This window comes from Musca vetustissima, unplaced genomic scaffold, assembly GCF_032173495.1.
Source record: "Musca vetustissima isolate MV318-11 ecotype Yass unplaced genomic scaffold, APGP_CSIRO_Mvet_v1 utg15261, whole genome shotgun sequence".
NCBI classification, from domain to species: domain Eukaryota; kingdom Metazoa; phylum Arthropoda; class Insecta; order Diptera; family Muscidae; genus Musca; species Musca vetustissima.
The window spans coordinates 37,409-58,894 of NW_026884740.1; the positions used below are offsets into that span (position 1 = coordinate 37,409).

The window sequence follows — 21,486 nt, forward strand, 5'->3', positions numbered from 1 at the left end:
TATAAAGTGCTATCCAGTGTGCTGTGTGAACGATTGAAGCCAATGGTCAATGACATCATTGGACCATACCAATGCGGCTTCAGATCTGGCAAATCCACCATTGACCAGATTTTCAATCTGCGCCAAGTCCTGGAAAAGACCCACGAAAATTATATCAGCACATTCCACCTATTCGTCGACTATAAAACCGCATTCGACATCCGTTCACAGGTGTTTAAAACCATTTTTGGGTTTGGCATTCCTGTAAAATTAATACGGCTATGCAGGATAACTTTAAGTGGCACAAGATCAGCAGTTAAAGTCGGAAAGGACCTATCGGAACCCTTCAATACCAAACGAGGATTCAGACAAAGTGAAAGTTGTGACCTGTTTAACATCCTGCTGGAAAAGGGCATACGAGATGCAAATGTGAACACAAATGTCACTCAGTGCGCCATATAGCATATGCGAGCGGTAACATCCACCTTTGAACGAATTGAGAAGCGGTACTGGTAGTAAATGGCGAAAAGACCAAGCTGGTGTTATCAACGCGCAAGACGTTCAGTTGACTTGGACCAACTGTGGAACTTGAAAACTACAGCTTCGAGGTACCCGTGCTGTTTTATGTATCTGAAGCATGGGTACTTGCGTAAGCAAATGAGGCAGCTCTTGGAGTGTTTGAGAGAAAAAATTTTAATGATTTGCGTCGATGGTGAATATCGCCGTCGAATGGCGGATCGATCTGCAGCGACTACGTTTGCTAGGCCATCTTGTGAGAATGGATGAAGATACCACAGCTCAAAAGGCATATAAAAGCGAATCAAGTGATGGTTCACGCAGAAGGGGAAGACTGACGCGCCTGCAAATCTTCTTTAAGCTCGGCTTATGGAACATCCGTTCTGTCATAAGCCAGTTAAATAAGTATATCTATATCTGATCCGATTTCAATGAAACTTAACACACTCTATCCTATACTCATTTCATTACGATATGCCAAATTTGTTCTCAATAGGACATAACATGGGAATTTAGTGCACCATTTATTTAAAATCGCTCGAAAATATATATGTGAGTAATATCTTTATCTGATCCGATTTCAATGAAACTTAACACACTCTATCCTAGACAGATTTCCATACGTTACGGCAAATTTTGCCTCCATAAGACAGCCAAACATTGGCAGACCCCTTCTTAATTTGTTCAAAGAAGGCTGTTACCGCTCGCAATGTTCGACCCATTATGTCTATGTCGTCGGCGAGTAACATATACTCTTTGGTGTAAAGATTGTCATTTCTGTTCACCTTTGAATATCGTATGACCTTTTTCAACAAGAAAAAGATCACACGACAAACTGTCACCTTTTCTGAATTGCAATTGGGTTGCTGAAAAGGAGACCTTGTGATTTCTTATAAAACAAAAATGGTCCGCTGGTCGTTTCATAGCTTATCCGAAATTTTAAAGATATATCTGCTGGAGGGTATTATTAACGACCGATTTTCTATGAATTACAATAATATTACTAATTAACGTAACGTATAACTAATTTATTTTTCAACGCCTAAATGTATGCTAGAAATTTATGAATGCATGTAAATGCAAGCCAATCTGGCATTTCTGCCTTGCAAATTTAAACAAAGAAGGAAAAAAATGTAAACAAAACCTCTCTAACCGGTCATATTGCAAACAAAAACAAATCCGATGGAAAAATATTATAAATGCAATTGGCTGATAAGGAGTGACAACAACATAGCAGATATCAAAAAGAAGCCACAAACCAAGTAAGCAATTCTGGAACAATAACCTACGGCCAGTCACAAAGGAACCATAACATAACGGATTGGAACGTAAAAATTAGAAGTGAAAAACTATGTCCATCGAACCAATACTCCTGATTCATGGCGGTGCGGGTGATATTACCGATGCCCGTGTACCGGGCAAATTGGTTGGTATGAAAAAAGCCTTACGCTCTGCCATTGAACATTTGATTCCACCAAATGGCGGTGAAGGCAATGCCTTGGATGCCGTCGAAGCAGCTGTCCGATCTATGGAATGTGATGAGAATTTTAATGCTGGCTATGGTGCATGTTTGAATTTGGATGGCAAGGCTGAGGTGGAGGCTAGCATCATGGAAGGTGATAAGTTGCGGGCAGGATGTGTTACTCTGCTACATGATATAATGCATCCTATATCGGTGGCCCGCTATGTTATGCACAAGACCAATCACACCTTTTTGGGCGGTGCGGCGGCACAGAAATTTGCCCTGGAGCAGGGATTCGAACAATTGCCAGGTGAGTGAGATGGTGTTGTACAAGATTTAGATGGTATTTAGACGAATTTTCACTTCTCCCAAAATATAAAATGTTGAAATTGTTATTTTTCTTCATTCTAGATGGTTCCCTAGTAACAGATGATGCACGACGGGCATTGGAAGAATTTAAGGAGCGACAAGCAAAAGGTTTGGATACTATATTTTCTCGCACTGAACTTGATGCCGAAAAATCTACCAAAGACGAGGGAAAACAACGAGTTGGTGAATCTGGCAGTACAGTGGGCGCTGTGGCCATTGACGCGAAAGGTAACATTGCTGTTGCCACCTCCACAGGTGGTATAACTGGAAAAGTGCCTGGCCGAATTGGTGATACCCCTCTACTGGGTTGTGGTACATATGCTGATAATAAAATTGGCGGCGTTTCAACAACAGGGCATGGTGAAACAATTATGCGTTATAATTTGGCACAGAAAATATTGGGCAAAATACAATATGGTAATAAGACGGCCCAGGAAGCGACGGAGGAAGCTTGTAATGAAATGACGGAACGTTTAGTGGGTACCGGTGGTGCTATAACAATTGATGCCACGGGTAAGGTGGGCATTTACTGGACTTCGCGACGCATGGCTTATGCCTATGTTAAGGGCAATCGATTGTTTTCGGGTATAAATAAAAATGAACAATTCGAAGAGGATTTGTAAAAGAGAGAAGTTAATACTTCTTAAAGAAATTTTTAAAGACTAAATTGAATAAATTTATAACGTTTTATTTTATATAAAATTGTTAATTTTTTTTACAAAAATTATGTAATACGAAAGTATATACAAATATCTTTATTTGTATATACTTTCGTAGAAGAAACAGGTGACTAACTAAACAGGTGACTAACTAAACCAAACCTAAATTATATGATATAGCCAATTCGTATGAAACACGAATACTGAAGGTAATTTTATAAGGGTCTATGGCGAGACTTAAGATATTTTTACCCAATGAGAACCCAAAATAACAAATTACAGCCGTTTTAATTAAAAAAAAAAGAAAATACCAAAACTCCCCAGATTACCCAGTTATTTGAGATATATGGGAGCTTTTTGAAAATGGACCCATTTTTCCACCCAACGAAATTCCAATATATCAAATTACAGTATATTTTGTTGAAAAAATCCGAAATTGCGGGAAGTGCAATTATATAGGGGCTACCTACTAATATTAATAATTTTTAGTTGTAGTTGTTGTAGCAATTGTCTAAATGTTTGTTGTATTTTTTGCCATTATTCCGATTCTGACTCCTTTTGCTCAGGATGGTTGCAATCTGTATCGGATGCGTCCAAAGAGATTCTGGAGACAGCTGAGTGGGTTTAGCAGGGTAGTTAAAGAGATACAGCGTATGGTCAGGTTTTTGGTATCGCGCTGTCAATTAATCCCACGGCGGCCGGTTCTATGCGACTGGTTGACTCTGAGGAATTCTTCGACCAGCGGCTGCCATCTCAACTACTGCATATTTGAGCCGTACTACAAAAGAAGATTTGCTAAACAATGACATCCCAATATACCAAATTTCAGCATATGAAAAATGTGTCAAAAATACTGAAATTTGGGGGACACGTAATATGTGGGCTATACCAAAACGAAAATTTATCACTTTTGACAGAAAGGTTTGAACCCAATGAGAACCCAAAATTTGAAATAAGAACAAAAATTCTCAAAATAAGGAGTAATGGGTCTTTGGAATGGAACCTATAGACCCCATCTTAAATGCTGACCCTTTGTGGGTAGGTACCCGTAGGAGATAGGTACCAGTAGGAGTGGACCAATAAGTCCCATCTACGGACTTAATCTAGGTTTGGTAAAAATATAACGATTCGATATTGGATTAACAAATTTCCAAAATGTTATGACTTTGTGGGGGAGGTACCAGGATTAGTAGACTAACGGGTCTCAACTTCGAACATGATCTATGTAAGGTAAATATATTACGATGTGCAAATTTTTGGTGAAGTTGGATATTTCATTCGCTTTATATGCGATTTACAGGTTTTCAAAACTTTGACCCATTGTGGAGAAGGTACTAGAAGGAGGAGGACTGAAAAGTCCCATCTTACATCATTATACAGGCATGATTAGAATATTAGGTTTTGCAAGGCTTGGTTGAAATGGGATGGTCTATTTCTTACTTTGCTGGCTTGCGACGGAACATTTGTTCCATAAGCCGAGCTTAAAAAAGATTTCAAGGCGCGTCGGTCTTGTGTGCAGCTCTTACAATTTGGAAGATCATGTTCCGAGATGGTGTCTTCTACTTGATCTTTCCACCGAATTTCTAGGATTTTGCGCAGAGTGAAAATGTGATCAATGGTGGATTTGCCAAGCATGAAGCCGCATTGGTATGATCCAATAATGTCATTGACCATTGGCTTCAGTAGATATATCTATATACAGGTCTATATATAGATCTATATATATTATGTCAGGATTGGTGCATAAAGTATATGGCGTTTAACTGCTCTGAATTGAAGAACAAATTCCGCTCCTGACATATTTCCATTACTAGCGAAATATGTATATAAATCTATTATAAACATCATCAATAATCAGACCTCCAGGAGGACTAGGAATAACGGGAAAATATCGCTCTTTTTCATTCTTCTTCATCTAATTAAAACAACAAATAAAAATAAAAGTATTTAAACGCTATATATTCAATTGTTTACATTGCAAAATTGTCATTTATTTATAGCTTCTGCACCTTCTGTTTGTGGTTTTAAAAAACTACAACGACTTACAAAAAAAAGTGAGTATTATTAATTATTTACGTATTGCAATACAAATATATGCTATCCTAATATGTATACATACAAATAATTAAATAAATCTATTGCATCTTAATTACAAGAGAAGGAAAATACATTTTATAAAAAAGGCAATAATTATTCCATAAAGAGAACAGTCCGAAATGTTTACATACAAGGTTTTAAACTAGCAAAGGAACACAGTTCAGTATTGGTATCCGTTCATGTTGCATTACCCAACATCAAGGTAATTCATATTCGTTCGGACAAACCCTAGTTTAGATTTATATTCTTCTGATTTTATGAAATAATTTTGGATTATATCCTATGGAGTATAAATATACACTTCATTGACATATCCTTTTCAAAAAATATACAACTAAACTAGAGTTAATAAATACCATCATTCACACCAGACCACCTCTATCATGAACCCATACCCGATACCTCTATTTGAGATTCATGAGCCTGTGTGGGACCATAACAGAAACGATGTACCGGATCACGATAACGATTTTCATGTTCGACTGAATGTGAATTGGTGCGACACTTAACCAAACACAACTCATATTGATCGGCAACCTGAGCATAAACCATTGATTGGCGACCCTTTATTTGTTCCAATGCTAACTCCAACAGGGGCCGTCTTTCGGGATGCAAGCAGCAGGAGACACAATTTTCATAGATGCCACAACAGTGTGTGGCAGGGTCACATGTTTCACAGGTGTAATATTGGGTCGTTTCATGTTGAACATCACAACAACCGTTGGCGAGTATATTGTCAGCTTCACAAACAAACCCCCTATCATCTGCCAATAGATCACGTCCTTGCATAGAATTACGGCACTCGATGGTGCCGATCGGAATTGTTGGATTTTCTTTTAGTTGTCTAAGCGATAGCAGATGTTCCTCTGACGTACGCCATACTAGCGGGATTGTACGTTCCACAGTAAACACATCGGACTCCAGGAAATGTTGTGGGGTATTCTACAAATCAAAAGGAGTGAATAATTTCCAGCGCAACACGGAGGAATATCTGCTTCCACATACCTTATTAATCGTCTTTGTAATTACATATACAAAAAATAATATAACCAATATAATGTAGGCTAATCTTCGTTTCAGCAGTCGTGTTAAAGCTGCTGGCCACATGCCGTTCTAATTGTTGTGGCCATTTAAGCTGGATTTTCCCGAAAACAAAGAAAAACAATTCTATTTTGGCTGGTGAATGAATGTTTGTTTTCGTTTTGTTCGCCGAACCAGGCCAATTTTAATAGCGTTCCGAACGTTACGAATGAAGATATAAAGAATAAAATACGATAATATCAAAGAGCGCCCTACATCGCATATGTTTACGAATATGGGTATAAAGAAGAACGATGCAAAATTAACGAATAGTAACCTATTTCGGGAATATCAGCTGATGTGGTGACATCAAAGCCGATTAAGTTTGTATATGGCGGCGTATGAGAATGTGAAATAATTATTATAATTCATATATGTATATTTAATTGAAATTCATCTTGAAAATTTGAGCAGTAGTGAAAAATGAAGAAAAAGAAGAATGAATTTGGAATTCCCCACCCTAACATATTTGGCGCCACCGTCCTTTTAAAAAAACACCAAAAATAACAATACCGGGGCTAGAAAACAAACCCAATCTCAGTGACTTCCTATAAATTATTTTATTTTACTGTTTTATCATGTTCTACAGATATTTATTAATAAAATGTTAAAAATTTGAAGAAAAAATTTCTTGTGTTATTTGGGTGAAGAATTCTATATTTTGTCAAACATTAGTTAGTCAAAATTTTATTTGGAAATTAATTAAATCTAAAACGAAAAATACAAAATGCCAAATGTTCAGACCAATTCTCCAAGAATATTTCTTACAAACATTGATCAAGTTCGAAGATGGGAAATATCGGTCCACTCCTTCTGGTACCTCCCCTACAAAATGGTCAAAATTGGGCAAAAAATTAATTTTATAATATATAATAATATATTAATAATATATTAATTTTATAATAATCCACTTCTTCTGGTTTCTCCCTCACAAATTGTCAAAATATTCAATATTTGTGAATCCAATATGAGGCAAATGGAATGTCCGATAGGAGCCAATTTTTTTTTCATAACCTATTATCTTAACCAAGCCTAGATCAAGCCCGGTACATTCTTCATAAATGGTCAATATTTTATAAACTTATAAATTTAATTTGAAGCGAATTGAACTACCGATTTGATCAACATTAAATCCGAAATCTCTTCGATAAAAACATATACATATGTATCTTATATAAAGCTAATAATAAAATCTGTGTGTTATTCCGGAGAGATCTACGGAAGGACTGTTTGGTGTCGAGGTGGACTACTTTTAATGAAATTTATTTAAAGTTTGACCTAAGTTGTCCTCCAGACCCCCACTGCAGATTTGATGTAGGCTTGCTTAAAATGTTACGATGTGCTATCAAATTAGCTACATATCGTCAACTAAAATGCAAAAAGGTGTAACTAACAAAAACATAATTGTGTAGGAGAAGCAAAAAACTGTTTTGAATGAAAACTATAAACATGTCAAAAAAAAAGTATGCCCGGAAGGGTGATATTGCATATGACGAATAATAGACTATATTTTTTTAACAAATTTAGTTATTTAGTTTAATGGCAGTCATAACAATTAAGTTAAAACGTGAATTTTTTGTCAGTTACGCCTTTTTGTTAATAGAAGCTCCTTTTTTGACCGCAGACGTGTAAAACTTTGTCAGCACATGTAGTTTATTGACATTCACAATATTCATTCAAAAAGTAAATTTTCAATTTTTTGTTAGTTACGCCTTTTTGCATTTTAGCTAACGATATGTAATGTACAAGTTTTTAAAATGTTGTTGTAGCAGCTCATACTGCCGTGAATTTCTCATTAATCTTAATCTGGTTTTGCTTCTAATTCCATGTTCCAAAAAGGCTGGGGTTAGATGAGTGGGTTTGGCTGGGCAGTTGAAGAGGTGTAGCGTGTCATGTGGACCATTACCACATGCAGGGCATATATTGACAACCGTTGATTCGTGCCTAATATGAATTGTGGCATCTATACCATCCATATTATCTCCGAGGATTGTATACACTCGATATTCTCGAATTGTTTCCCCAACTGGCATCCGTGTGAATACGATTCAATCCTGCTTGATAGGCCTTTTGACCTAGAGGCTCCCTTTAAGATCATTCCTGACATACCTCGGTGGTAGGTGCCTATCCATAAGGTGATGATTTGGATGGTCACTTCTATAACACCCATCGACAACATCGTGTTGTATTGACGCACTGGAAAGATCTTCGTCTCCTCGTGTATGTCATCTATTGGGGTCATGAGGAAACATCCTGTTGCAGCCCTTAGGGCGGCATTCTGGGAAGAGTGAAAACTTTTCTATAGCGTTGCACTAACGTTAGAGCCGCATAGTTTACCACAGACCGGCCTATTGCTGTGTATGTTGTTAACAAGGTTTCTTTGTCTGACAAAGCCTAGATCAAATGCAAAGATGGAACCATCGGTCCACTCCTTCTGTTTCCTCTCCAACAAAGTGTCAACATTTTGAAAACTTATTAATCCGATATTAAGAAAATGGAATGTCTGATGTTATCTAAACATTGCAAATCGTAATATTTGCCCAAACCTTCATTAAATTATAAGATGGGGTCATTCAGCCATGCCTATAGGTGGAAATCAAGTTACAGATCACAATATTTAAGATAGAGTAAAAAAAATGTAGAACACAGATTGCTATTACTCCTAGGATGTGTGGTTATGCAAATGGATAGTCTATTTGGTCCATGTTTTGGTATAGCTTTCATATTACATGGTGGTTCATATAGTTTGGAAAGATTGTTGAATTCGATAAAATGTGAACGTTTTCGAAAATCTTACTACACTGTTTTAGTACAGATGTATTCTAAATGCTACAAATTCACACGCGGTATTGTAGCATAGTCACATTGTTGTAGCGAAGACAACAACAATGAAAATAGTTTGTATTTTCTTCGCCAGGTTATCATTATGATGAATATCTGAAATGAGCCATAAAAATGTGTGAATGAGGAAAAAAAAGTGAAAAAATGATAAGAGGGACTGTGGGACTGGAGTCAGCATGAAGTCCGAAAATTTTACCAACGAGTAAAACACCAAACCGAAGGCTTTGGTGTAGGCACCTCCTCCAGCAGAGATTAAGATGGAAACCTGGTGACAGATAGCGTGTTGAGGATGTGTAAGGAGCATTTTGTAAAGCTTATGGTACCAAATAGTAGCGGTGAAGAAGATATCTGGGAATACGTTTCTTCTCTCCCCTTTTCTCCCGATAATTCTCCATCGCATTACGTCTTGCTACTGTCTGTAGCAACATGTTTGACCCCCATAAAAAGGTCCCGCTTCATTTCCTGTAGGCTTTATCCGTATTTTCCACCGAATTTTCATTCCGGGTTATTTGAGGTTAAAAAACTAATTTACAGAAAATAATGGATATAGATCCATACTTTGGCATAGATAAAGTGTTGGAGATTTATTTGCACGGTTTTATTACAATTACACAAAAAATATGGCAGATCTATGAATTTTTAGGAATATTCCCCTTTCCCTCCATTTTGTAATAAAAACTGGGTGTAATTTTGGTATTCCTTGTTCTTGGAGGTTGAAAAATGTCTTCAATATAGGTCCACGTTTTGACATAGCCCTCATGTTAGAAGCATATTCTACTGCAGTCGAATTTACAACTTTTTTGCAGAAATTTACAATGAAATAATCCTCATATGAAGCTACCGACCGATTTTAGGTAGTTAAATGCTCATGATAAAGGGTGTAAAAAGTCTAGCCCGGTCGAATTGAACAACACTGATATTTGTTTTTCTTATTTAGCTCGACCATTTTTAATTTCCTATTTTTTTTCACTACAAAATTTTCCAAAATATTTTTAGATATATTTTTTCACTTCAAAGAATAAATAAAAAATCGAAAAATGAAATACAATTTAATTTTATTGTCTTAATTTGGCATGATCGTCAGTCAAATCATTGCCACCAGACGTTCGATATGCGATGCCTCAGCATTTGATGAAATAAGCGAGTATGTTTGTGTGCATGTATGTGTCGGTGGGGTGGCATGTTGATGAACGTCGTTGTCGTCGTCGTCGCTAGGTCACTTTGGTTGGTTCTGATTTTGATTTGATTTACGGCAGTTCGAACTATTTTTGATTCATTATTGGCGGCAAATTTTACGTTCGATTGTGTCAATCAATGTCGCCTCATTTTGTATTTTTACGAAGGAAAAAAAAAACAGAATTTTAGACCAATGGTTTGGTGATCTGCTTGGTGTTGCTTCTTGGTTTTCTTCGATTTGTTTGTCAGGGGTTTTTACTATTTATATTGTTTGTGTGATTTGATTGAAAAAATTCCTTACAATTTACTGGTTATCGGAGGTTAGCTCATAGGGAATGTTTATCGTATTGTTTATATGGTGGCAAAGTGGAACATTTTATGAATGGGTATTCAAAAAGGAGAGAAGGAAATTATGAGTATGAATGTAAACATTTACAAAAGAATTTAAAGGTTCTGATTTTCTAAAGGTGTAAAATATAATTTTTATAGTATTATTCTTCTTGAAGTGGACCCAACAGAACCTTGAGGCAGTTCTACCCCCACTTCCCCAAAAAGAATTAAGAAAAACACTTTTTATGGACAGAGTCTTTTTATAAAAATGTCATAAATGAGGAAAATAGACACATCAAACACTTTTTTGAAGATTAAAAATGGAATGGAATTGAGTCCAACGCATTATCATAGTCAAACATGTGGGTCATGAGCCAATTTTTATTGATATATTTCCCCTGATTTCTTACTTTAAGGCATTTTTCCATTTATTTTCCAAATTCTATCACTCTAACTGTATATACCCTTTCCTTAGCTTATACTGCTGCACATAAAGTAACGCATTACAATGTATGCTTTACACTTCTATTTTGTTGTTGTTTTTATCTTCATCACAACAACGACGGTGATGTGGATGGCGAATGATTTGATTTCTTTCAGTATGATTCCACATGCACCATCGAACCAACCAAATCTATTAAATGTTTTTTTCTGATCGAATTGAAACTGAAATTTGTTTTGATTCAGTTGCCATCTGCACACCAAGAAAACAAAACAGAACAAAGCAAAAAAATCAATAGAAATCGAATCGAATTGGAGGTTATTTTATGTTTTGCCAATTTCAATTGCAGTTGCACGTGTAGCAATCGCAAAATTAGTCAGAACAATGAATAATTGAGGAACTCAAGAGGAAGAAGAAGAAGAAGAAGTAGAGACATTTTCATTTTTTAGCATTTCGATTATCTATATGGGTCTTAAAAAGTGAACATTTTCTCTTTTATGGTATTTTCCACTTTCTTAGAAAGAACATCAATTAATTTGAATAGTCATGAGAAATTCATGATATGACCACTTAAGTTGGGAAATTGACCTTCAAAATATATGAATTGGGCGGAATCTTTATATATAATGTAAAAACGTCATTGAATTCGACCGGGCCGAACTTTTAAAATCGTTTATAATAAGGTGAACATTAAAAGTACCTAAAATCGATTGGGATTATAAATGGGGGCTATACCAGGATCAAATCTGGCACCCAATGAAAACTATAACCAATTCGGTTTTTGGAATGTCAACACAGTATCTAATACAAATCCAGTAGTTTTGATTTAGCTGCCTTGTACATAGCTGCACTTTGGATTTACTTGCACAAAGTACACCTCTTCGGTAATTTTTCTCAGATTCCCTCTCAAATATATCGTTTAAGGGCATAATTGATACCACCATAATTCAAACCACATACAATCTATTTCTCAATTATTGACACTATCGATGTCAATAGTCTTTCTGTTTCATTATAAGATACTTAGCGTTGATCGCGTATTTCAGACCATTTACCATTGCCCCATTTTAAGCAGTAAATTCACTTACGTGCAGATTGAGGCAGTTAAGTAATTTAGGATATCTGCACATTTGACCTTCCTGCACATAAATAATTACAAGTGTTGTTTGTTTGAAAGGCCATATTTCGATATGTTATCTTTTCACTTGATCTTTCCATCGAATTCCTATCCTTTCCCTTCTGAGTGATCCATCAGTTGGCTCGCTTTTATATGCCTAGCCACCGTAGTCGCTGCAGCTCGATACAACTGACTATGTCGATGTCCGTGTATGGTTCATCCGATCGCCCGTAGATCTTTTGAAGAATTTTTCTCTGAAACACTCCAAGAGCTATCTCATCTACTTGGAGTTCGGAGCAACATGCTTCAGATCCATACACCAGCTCGGGTAGTATCAGCGCCTTTTAGAGTATGAGTTTGGTCTGGCGAGAAGTGACATTGTTCCTTTGCAAATCGCTAACTCAGACCATAGTATCATATGTTGTCATTCTCCGAATTTCAGAACCGATGTCATTAAATTTATTTTATTTATGGAGATATAAAAATTGGTGATAACCTCCAAGCTGTAGTTTTCAACTTCGACAGTTGGTTCGTGTCTACTGGACGTCTTGCTACTGGACGCTTGTCATTTCTGTTCACCTTTGCAACTCGTATTACCTTTTCCAGCAGGATGTTAAAAAGGTCACACGACAAATTGTAAACTTGTCTCAACCATCGTTCGGTATTGAAGGTCTCCGAGAGATCCTTTCCGACTTTAACTACTAATCTTGTTCCATTTAAAAGTTATCCTGCATAGCCGTATAATTTTGCAGGAATGCCAAACGCAGACATGATTTCAAACACCTTTGAGCGGATAGAGCTGTTGAATGCGAGCTTATAGTCGACTTGGTGGAATATGTCCACGTGTTTTTCGTGGGTCTTCTTTAGGATTTGGCGCAGTGTGAAAATCTGGTCTATGGTGTACTTTTTTTTATTGCTTTTGCTGCAGTTTGTAGGGAGTGTGCAATTCTTTGCCATTGTGCTTCTATATTATTATCGGGACATGAAGTGTTTTCTTAAGTTGAGCGGATTAGGCTTCTGCTATCTGTTGTTTTGTCGCTTTTCGACGTCCAGTTTCCATTTACATTAGATCGCACCATTGCTGCTACATTAAAGCGGGTGCGAACCTTGGCTGCTACAAGGTAATGGTCCGAATCGATATTCGCTCCTCGGATCGATCGAACGTCTAAAACACTGGATGAATGCCTTCCGTCTACCACAACATGCTCGATGTGATTTCTCGTTGTTCGATCGGGAGATCTCCTAGCAAAATTTTATTGTCATGGCCAGGGCAGCGATCATATGCTGTTTCTAGGCGCTCGTAGAATATGTATTTGGTCTGTGCATCTATCATCCCCTGCGTCAACCTATCTATACCTATTAGTTCAAATTTATAAAGAAACAATAATTATAAAATAAAGTAATGCACTCAAGGTTGCCCCTCTCCTCCCCTAGGTTAGGTTAGGGATGTACGGTTGTTAGTAACAACCGTCCACTCGAAGACTAATGTCCATTGTGGTCATCCTTGATACTTGAAAAGAAAACGGGAAAAGAAGAGGGAGTGGAAGAGAGAAAATAGTAGGAGAAGGAGAGCCTAGAGATGGTTATTTTAGACATGCCAGATTATTGACAAACCTTAGGATCTGGCTGGAGTCTATTTTAGAGAAGAAAGCTAGATTATATATTTCATATCTTTCAAACTGTTTATGTCTTTTGGCACTCAGTGAAGAACATCTACAAAGGATATGTTCAAAGCCTCGTGGGCCGCCTGACTATCGACAAATACATTGACAACGGTCGCATTTTATCGGGAGTGTTTTGACTATATCGGCCGTTTTCGTGATTGCAAGGATTTCTGCTTGAAAAACGCTACAAAGATTGTTAAGTTGAATATTTTTAATTCCCGACAGTAAAGGACTGCACCAGTGCCTTCCTTTACCTTTGACCCGTCTACTAGGAAACTGTACTCTGATGTCATTTAAAGTCTCTATGAGATGGAACATAGTCACTACTGTGAGTATTTCTCCTCAAGAAATCACAACCTGGCGTTATGTTGAGGATACTAGCTTGACCATAGTTCAGCGACTTCCTGGCATCCGTTTCTCGGAGCCTCAGGTCACATCTGACAGCATGGAATTTAATCAGAATGTCCAGTGGTTGGAGATTCAAGATCGTATTCAAGGCTGCCTGTGGTGTATATCTGTAATGGATTTAATTTTGTCAGCAGTATCTTTTTGTTGACCCCCTGCCACCATACAAGGCAACCATATGTAAAAATGGGGAGAGCGACCGTCACATACAACCAGTATATGATCTCTGACCTTAGTCCCCAGCTCTTTCCTATGGAGTTCTTGCAAGAGTAGCGTGCTATCAGCCCTCCATTATTGGGAAATGTTTGGCATTTTTATTCAAAAAAGGTACAAATGTTCTCGGTTATTGATCGTATAGTTAATACGAAGTAGTACTAACCTTTGCTTTGAATTTTCTTTGTATAACATCGAACATATATTTGCGGATTTTTTTCAAGCATTTACCAATTAAATAATCTAATATACACATGAATTTTATATTGCATCGTTAATTTGCAATTATAGTTTGGAAGAGGAAATTGAATTAATTATGTATGTACATCCCTCATACAGCTCACACACTGATATATCCTCCTTCTACCCTCATGTTAAGTATTAAACCTGTTTAATGTTTTAAAGTTTTATTTAATAGTTTATAACATTTTATACCGCAATCTTTTATGTTTTTATTTTTTTTTCGCCATCATCATCATCGTTTAAGCTCTGTTTGTTACAATTAAAAAAATATTGCAATATTTTTCGTAATATTTAATAAATGGCAAAGCAGAAACCAAAAATAAAAAAATGAATAGTTAACTGAACCATAAAAGTACCTCGGCAAAATATAAAGTGAACAATCTCTCCTCCCCGCTCAATACCAAATATAAAATACATAAGACAGTTAAATAAAAATCAAACAAATACAACGATGACGACGACGACGATGATCGTGGAAAATCTTTACTTTTAATTCTTCACTTTAGTTTCAGTCGGAAAATGTGACTAATGGCGGTGGTCTGGTCTGGCTTGGCTCTATGGCTAATTGCCACTCTGCTCCACTCTTTGTCTCTCTGTCCATTCAATGTGTGCAACATATTACTCATACTCGTTGATGTTGTATTTGTGTGTCTATAGTGATTGTTGTATGGTGATTGTGTTGCATGTTGGAAGCCGGCTTTAATGTGGATTGGCAAATTAGTTGTAGGTACCATCTGTTTCCATGGCACATGGCCACTTCCGAAATGGGTAAAAAAAACTGCCATGAAGTAAATTTATCGTTTGTTTGTTTGCTTATACGTCAGTCCGTCCAACTAAATATCCATTCGTCCATATGTACGCTGATGAAAATGCGCCAAAAATAGTCGTAGCGAAACGAAACCAAACGAATCATACAATGTTCGTACAAATTTCCTTTCTCTTTTCAAAAACGAAACAAACACATTCAATTTTCAATTGTATGAGTTTTTCGTTACTGTTGTTGCTTTTGTTGTAAATTTTACGCTTCACTTCATTGCTCGTGAAATTGAAGTTTCTTTCTTTCTTCGGAGATGAGGAAACATGCTGACCTGCATGCATGCGAAGAGGACTGACTGAAATGATCGAACAAATGAATGATCTTTAAGATTTCCGTTAAATACATTGTATTTAAATTTTGAATTTTTTGATTTCGTATTTTGTTTTATTCGAAACAAGGCGTATATTAATTAAAAGTTTTGAAAATTTAATGGATGAGTGATTTGAAATTTTTATTAATGTACGTAAATGGTAATTAAATGTGGAAATTGTGACAATATTGAAAATATTATTATATAATAAATATAATTGGGAGACACAATAGAGCTCAGTACAGATTGGGATGTCTATAAAAGACAACTCAACAGGTACAAGAGCGAAATCAAGAAGGCTAAACGTGAGTCTTGGGTCTGCTATAGTGAGTCAATCGATGGAGTCAATCCACTTTCCTGGTTGTAAGAACTATAGGGAGGGTGCGCATACGCCTACAGTTCGAACGAGGGAGGAGGAGAAGTTGATAGAAAATACTATAAGCTACCCAAAACTGGTATGGGTGATAAACAGTTTTCAACACTATAAGTCTCCTGGTCCAGATGGTATAATACCGGCCATGCTTCAACACGCAGATGAACGAGTATTTGTATCTCTGCAGGACATTTTTAGGGCTTGTTTACTTCTGTCGTATATACCATGTCTATGGAAAGCAGAGATGGTCCGTCAGAAATAGTGACGTAAATGACATACATTTCCGACGTATAATACATACGTCAGAAACGTCGGAAAACCACCAAAAACCATTAGGTTTTTGACAAAATAGCTATTTCCATTAATCAATTTGGAAATTACGTATGCTTTACTTAAATCCATATTAAATTTCAAAATTTTCTTTTCCAAAAAATTTAGAATGTTTTATCAGTTCTAGTAAGGAATAGTCAGATATATATAAAAAAATATATATTCCTGAAAATAACAGTATATTGTAATAATATTTAAATAAATGACGTTAACTACATTTATTACATTTTATACAGGTATATGATGTTTTCGACGTTTACACCTTTTTGACAGTCGAAAACCTAAAAATTCGTCACATGGACCATCCCTGTCGGAAAGAGAGGCTTAACTCTAGTTTAGTAAAAACGATCAGATTTTTCTGAAATTTTTTCCATAGGAAGTATTTTAACCTTAATTATGGGGATATCTTTTTTTCTTGAGGGGACGTACCCGGTTATTTGACTCGGGTACGGGTACCCGGTTATATCCGGTTCTACGGTCCCGTAAATATAAAATGGGTATCATTTTAAAGATTATAAAAATACTTCTCTATTGAATTTTGATATTATGGTTTGTAGGGGGGGGCTTTTCAATAAAATCGGGGTCCAAAATCTAGTTTCTTTTTTCTCCAAAACGGTTTGAGATAACCCCATAATATCAGCACTCAATGGAAAGGTATTTTTTATAACTTTTAAAATTCATTTAATAATAATATTTTAATATTTTTTATTAACCGGATCCGTAGAACCGGATATAACCGGGTACCCATACCCGAATTTCCAGGTAAAATACCGTATACGTCCCCAAAGAAAAAAAGATATCTAGATTAGGGTAAAAATACCTACCTCTGGAAAAAAATCAGAAAAATCTGAACGTTTTTACTAGCAACTCTCACCATTCATACATCAAAGGCAGATCAGTGGACACAGCCTTGCATGAGGTGGTTGGATGCATCGAGAAGAATATGGAGTCCTCTGGCTACACTTTGGCGGCATTCTTCGACATTGAGCTAGCTTTCAACAATGTGAAGCTGGAAGCCATCCATTCTGCTCTCGTAAGCAAAGGTATCCCTCCTAACGGAATGTATTGATAGAATGCTGGAAGCAGAATTATCAACTCATGCTTAGGAGAGAGTTCCGTGAAGAAATCTGTCAACAGAGGCACACCACAAGGAAGAGTACTATCTCCCCTTTTGTGGCTCCTGGGGATAAATGATATACTTCTGAAATTCAATCATCTAAGGATAAATGTTGTAGCTTATGCCGATGATGTAGTTCTGCTTGTTGGGGGTAAGTTTCTAATGAAAATTGCAGACATCCTGGAGGGTGACCTTTCAACGCTGTCTAGCTGGGCAAAGGTCTTGGTGTAAACCCCACTAAGACAGAATTGGTGCTCTTCACTAGGAAACGTAAGATTTCTAGTTTCCGCCTGCCATCACTCGGAAGCAAAATACCTTGGCACCATCCTTGACCGCAAACTAACGTGGAATAGGAATGTTGAGGAACGCTCTAAGAAAGGACTGCTGGCACTCTACTCATGCAAGAACTGCATAGGTAAGAGCTGGGAGCTAGGGGTAGTTGTCCCCATATATGCGTATTCTGCCATTGTATAGGAAATAGTCAGTTTTACCCTACAAATTATGGAATTTTAAGACGATTTTTTAGCCATCGGTTGTAATCATTCCGCTTTCTAAGGAATTCCAAATCATGATAACCTGACGATAATTAAATATATCGGCCAGCATTTATGCATCTCCCCCATATAATTATACCTATGTGACGATCTCCTATCCATTCTTACTTATGGTTGCCTTGTTTTGTGGCAGGAGGTCAACAACAGGATGCTGCTGACAAAAATAAGTTTAGTACAGCGATCGGCTTAAATTCTGATCACCGGAGCGTACACCACAGGCAGCCTTGAATGCAATCCTGAATCTCCAATCTGATCAAAATCCAGGCAGCCAGGTGTGACCTGAGGCTCCGGGAAACGGATGCCTTGAAATCGTTGGACTATGGTCATGCTAGTATCCTAAACATAACGCCAGGTTGTGACCTCTTGGGGGGAATAGTCATATTACTAACTATGTTCCCTCTCACCGAGAATTTAATGACATCAAAGTTGGGTTTCCTAGTAGGGAATCCTCAACTAGTGGCTCCTTACCTCTGCCAGGTTTGTCATTCTTTACAGGCGGGCCAAAGATGGAGGAAGGCGTTTACTGTAGGGAATTTGAAACATATAACTCATATAAACTCAACAATCTCTGTAGCGTTTTTCAAGCAGAGATTCTTGCAATCACAAAAGCGGTCGAGATAGTAAAAATATATGTCCGATAGTCAGGCGGCCCTTAAAGCGGTGAAGTTGCATACTATAAACACAAAAGCAGTACAGATAGTTCGTTTATGTTAGTTTCCAGAACATAGTGACATTGAAGGGAATGAGATAGCCGACGAGCTTGCTCGAGGGGGCTCACAGTCGTCCAATCTTCCGATTGAGAGATCTGTGAAACCTCCCATCGGCTATTTCATTGGCAGAATCCGCTCGTTCTACTGCGAGATAGTCGGCAACAGATAGTTGAGAGAACCTGCTTGCAGAATCTCAAAAACTATCTGGCCTGAATTCTCTCGCAAAAGAACGTCTTCGCTGCTGACACACAATAAGAGATCAAAATCTTTGTGGGAATCTTAACAGGTCACTGCAAGATTAGATCCCTCACTTCGAAGTGGGACTCCAGTGGAGAGGATTACTATCGTCTATGTGAGAACGAAGAAGAACTAGAAACAATTGAACATATCCTCTGTAAATGTCCATCGCTGATTAGCAGAAGACACAAACAGTTTGGAAGATATGAAATTGATAATCTAGCCTTCTTCTCTAAAATAAACCCAAACCAGATCCTAGGCTTTGTCAAAAACTTGACATGGCTAAAATAACATTTTCTCCGCATTTCTTCTCTAGCTATCTTTTCTCCTTGTTCTTCCTCTCCCTCTTTTCTTTTCTTTGCCGGTAATAAAAGGACGATCACAATGAACATAGTCTCCGAGTGGACGGTTGTTACTAACAACCATACATCCCTAACCTAATTCCTTAAAAACTCTTTTGAAAAAATTGCTTGGCGACCACTGTGCGTATACGTGTTGACGTTACGTATACGCCAACGCAATTTTGCGCCACTCAATTTATATTAAAATTCAATTCTATTTTTTAATCTTATTTAATTATTTTCTGATGATATTTAAATTATTTTTAAAATAAATATTAAACTTGATTTTTGTTATTAAATCAAATCATCATTAAATGCAAATAATCAGTAATAAAACCGCATTCTTTTTTATGAATATTAAACTCCATCACATTTAATAATCATAACAACAACATTGACATTAGAGCACAATTACAATGCAATTAAAATAACATTGAGGATTACATTACCCACCACTAGCAGCACCACCACCAACCAACCACTCAACCGACCAAGTCAAGATCATTTTGGAAAAGTTCATCTAAATTGTCTACTTAAGTTTTCATTGGCGGTGCGTGACGTTGAACTTGAGGCGAACGAATGAATGAATACCCACAACTGCAACAACGAATGCCATTGCAAATTTTGCAGAGGCATCGTTAATATCGTATAACAAATAGCAGCAACAACAACACTGATAGTTACAACCAAGCCAAGAGCAACAGCAGGCGGCAACCACTGCTGCAGGCAGGCAGCAGCTTATTTGCCACAATGAAAATATGTAACAAAGTGCAGCAACAGTAGAAGACGAAGATGAAGAATAAGAAAACGCAACAACAACGCAACCGTTAAGTCAGTTTACAAAAAATTTTCAAATAATTAACTAATTACCCCAGCTCGGAATACCGGCATTTGCCGATAGACACAAAAATATGAACAGTAAATGGTAACGTTATCTCAATGTGCGGTGCAACAGGAGTTTAAGCATTTTTGACGTAATTTTTTGGGTCTGCACTATAAATAAATAACAGCAACAAGAAGAAAAAGATAATCATCATGAGCTCAGGCCAACCATGCATGATCTATAATGGCAGCACGCACTAACGCCTATTTTGTGAGTTATGTTTTTTTTATTTCACAGCTAACATGTTTGAAAATTAGGTCTATGAACACAACGAACGAAATAATTTTCCGGGTGAGGACAGTGGCGTAGATATTATTTCTCAAAAAAATATTCTCAAAAATTATGAATCATACTATAGAAACCTTGTCTAAGTCCCTTAAAAATATTTTATAAAATTCCAGGCCTTGTATTGGTCCTTAAAATTTTTATTATAAAATTCCAGGTCTTGTATTGATCCTAAAAAGTATGTTATAAAAATCCACGCCTTGTCTAAGTCCTGAAAAAGTATTTCATAAAAATCCACGCCTAAGTGCCTAAAAAGTATTTTGTAAAAATCCGCATCTTGTATAAGTCCCTAAAACGTATTTTATAAAAATACACGCCTTGTCTAAGTCCCTAAAAACTTACGTACTTAGCTGGCTTGTGACAGAACATTTCTTCCATAAGCCGAACTTATGGAGCAGCTCCTCCAATTTCAAAGACCACGTTTCGAAATGTTCTCTTCCACTTGATCTTTCCATCGAATTCGTGGCCTTCTCCTTCTGCGTGAACCATCATTTAGCTCGCTTTTATATGCCTAGCCACCATAGTCGCTGCAGCTCGATTCGTCTGACTATGTCGATGTCCGAGTATAGATGGTATTACTCGCCAACACTATTTCCCTCCGGATTTCAAAACTGATGTCATTAGTTTTATTTTTAGCGGTAACGAGGTATATAAATCGTTGACTACCCCGAAGCTGTAGTTTTCAAGTTCCACAGTTGGTCCGAGTCTACTGAACGTCTTGCGCGTTGACACTATCAGCTTGGTCTTCTCGCACTTTATATGCGATGGGTAGGAGGACTAATTCCTCTATAGATGATACATATCGTCTCGTCACCTTTTTTGTGCACGGGACAGAGGATACTGAGGTTCCAAACATTAGGCATGTATTCCTCTAGTCAAATTATACTAATGTACTAATGTACTGATCCTGGCCAGCATCTAACAACAGGTCTTGAA

General features: G+C 37.1%; 2 protein-coding genes across 2 annotated transcripts; one reads left to right on the forward strand and one right to left on the reverse strand.

Moving 5' to 3' along the window:
* Positions 1-1,846: 1,846 nt before the first annotated feature.
* Positions 1,847-2,949, forward strand: LOC133331720 (probable isoaspartyl peptidase/L-asparaginase GA20639). Its single transcript, XM_061540097.1, has 2 exons — positions 1,847-2,267; positions 2,369-2,949. The coding sequence occupies exons 1-2, from the start codon at positions 1,847-1,849 to the stop codon at positions 2,947-2,949; spliced, it is 1,002 nt and encodes a 333-aa protein (XP_061396081.1).
* Positions 2,950-5,451: 2,502 nt separating this feature from the next.
* LOC133331722 (SREBP regulating gene protein) lies at positions 5,452-6,242 on the reverse strand. The gene is made up of 2 exons (XM_061540098.1): positions 6,088-6,242; positions 5,452-6,024 (listed from the first exon to the last, which is right to left on the reverse strand). The coding sequence occupies exons 1-2, from the start codon at positions 6,187-6,189 to the stop codon at positions 5,464-5,466; spliced, it is 663 nt and encodes a 220-aa protein (XP_061396082.1). The 5' UTR covers positions 6,190-6,242; the 3' UTR covers positions 5,452-5,463.
* Between the last annotated feature and the right edge of the window lie 15,244 nt (positions 6,243-21,486).

Coding starts and splice junctions, on each gene's coding strand:
- LOC133331720 (XM_061540097.1), top strand. CDS start 1,847: ATGTCCATCGAACCAATACTCCTGATTCATGGCGGTGCGGGTGATATT. Junction 2,268..2,368: donor GGGATTCGAACAATTGCCAG/GTGAGTGAGATG, acceptor TCTTCATTCTAG/ATGGTTCCCTAGTAACAGAT.
- LOC133331722 (XM_061540098.1), bottom strand. CDS start 6,189: ATGTGGCCAGCAGCTTTAACACGACTGCTGAAACGAAGATTAGCCTAC. Junction 6,025..6,087: donor TTACAAAGACGATTAATAAG/GTATGTGGAAGC, acceptor TTTGATTTGTAG/AATACCCCACAACATTTCCT.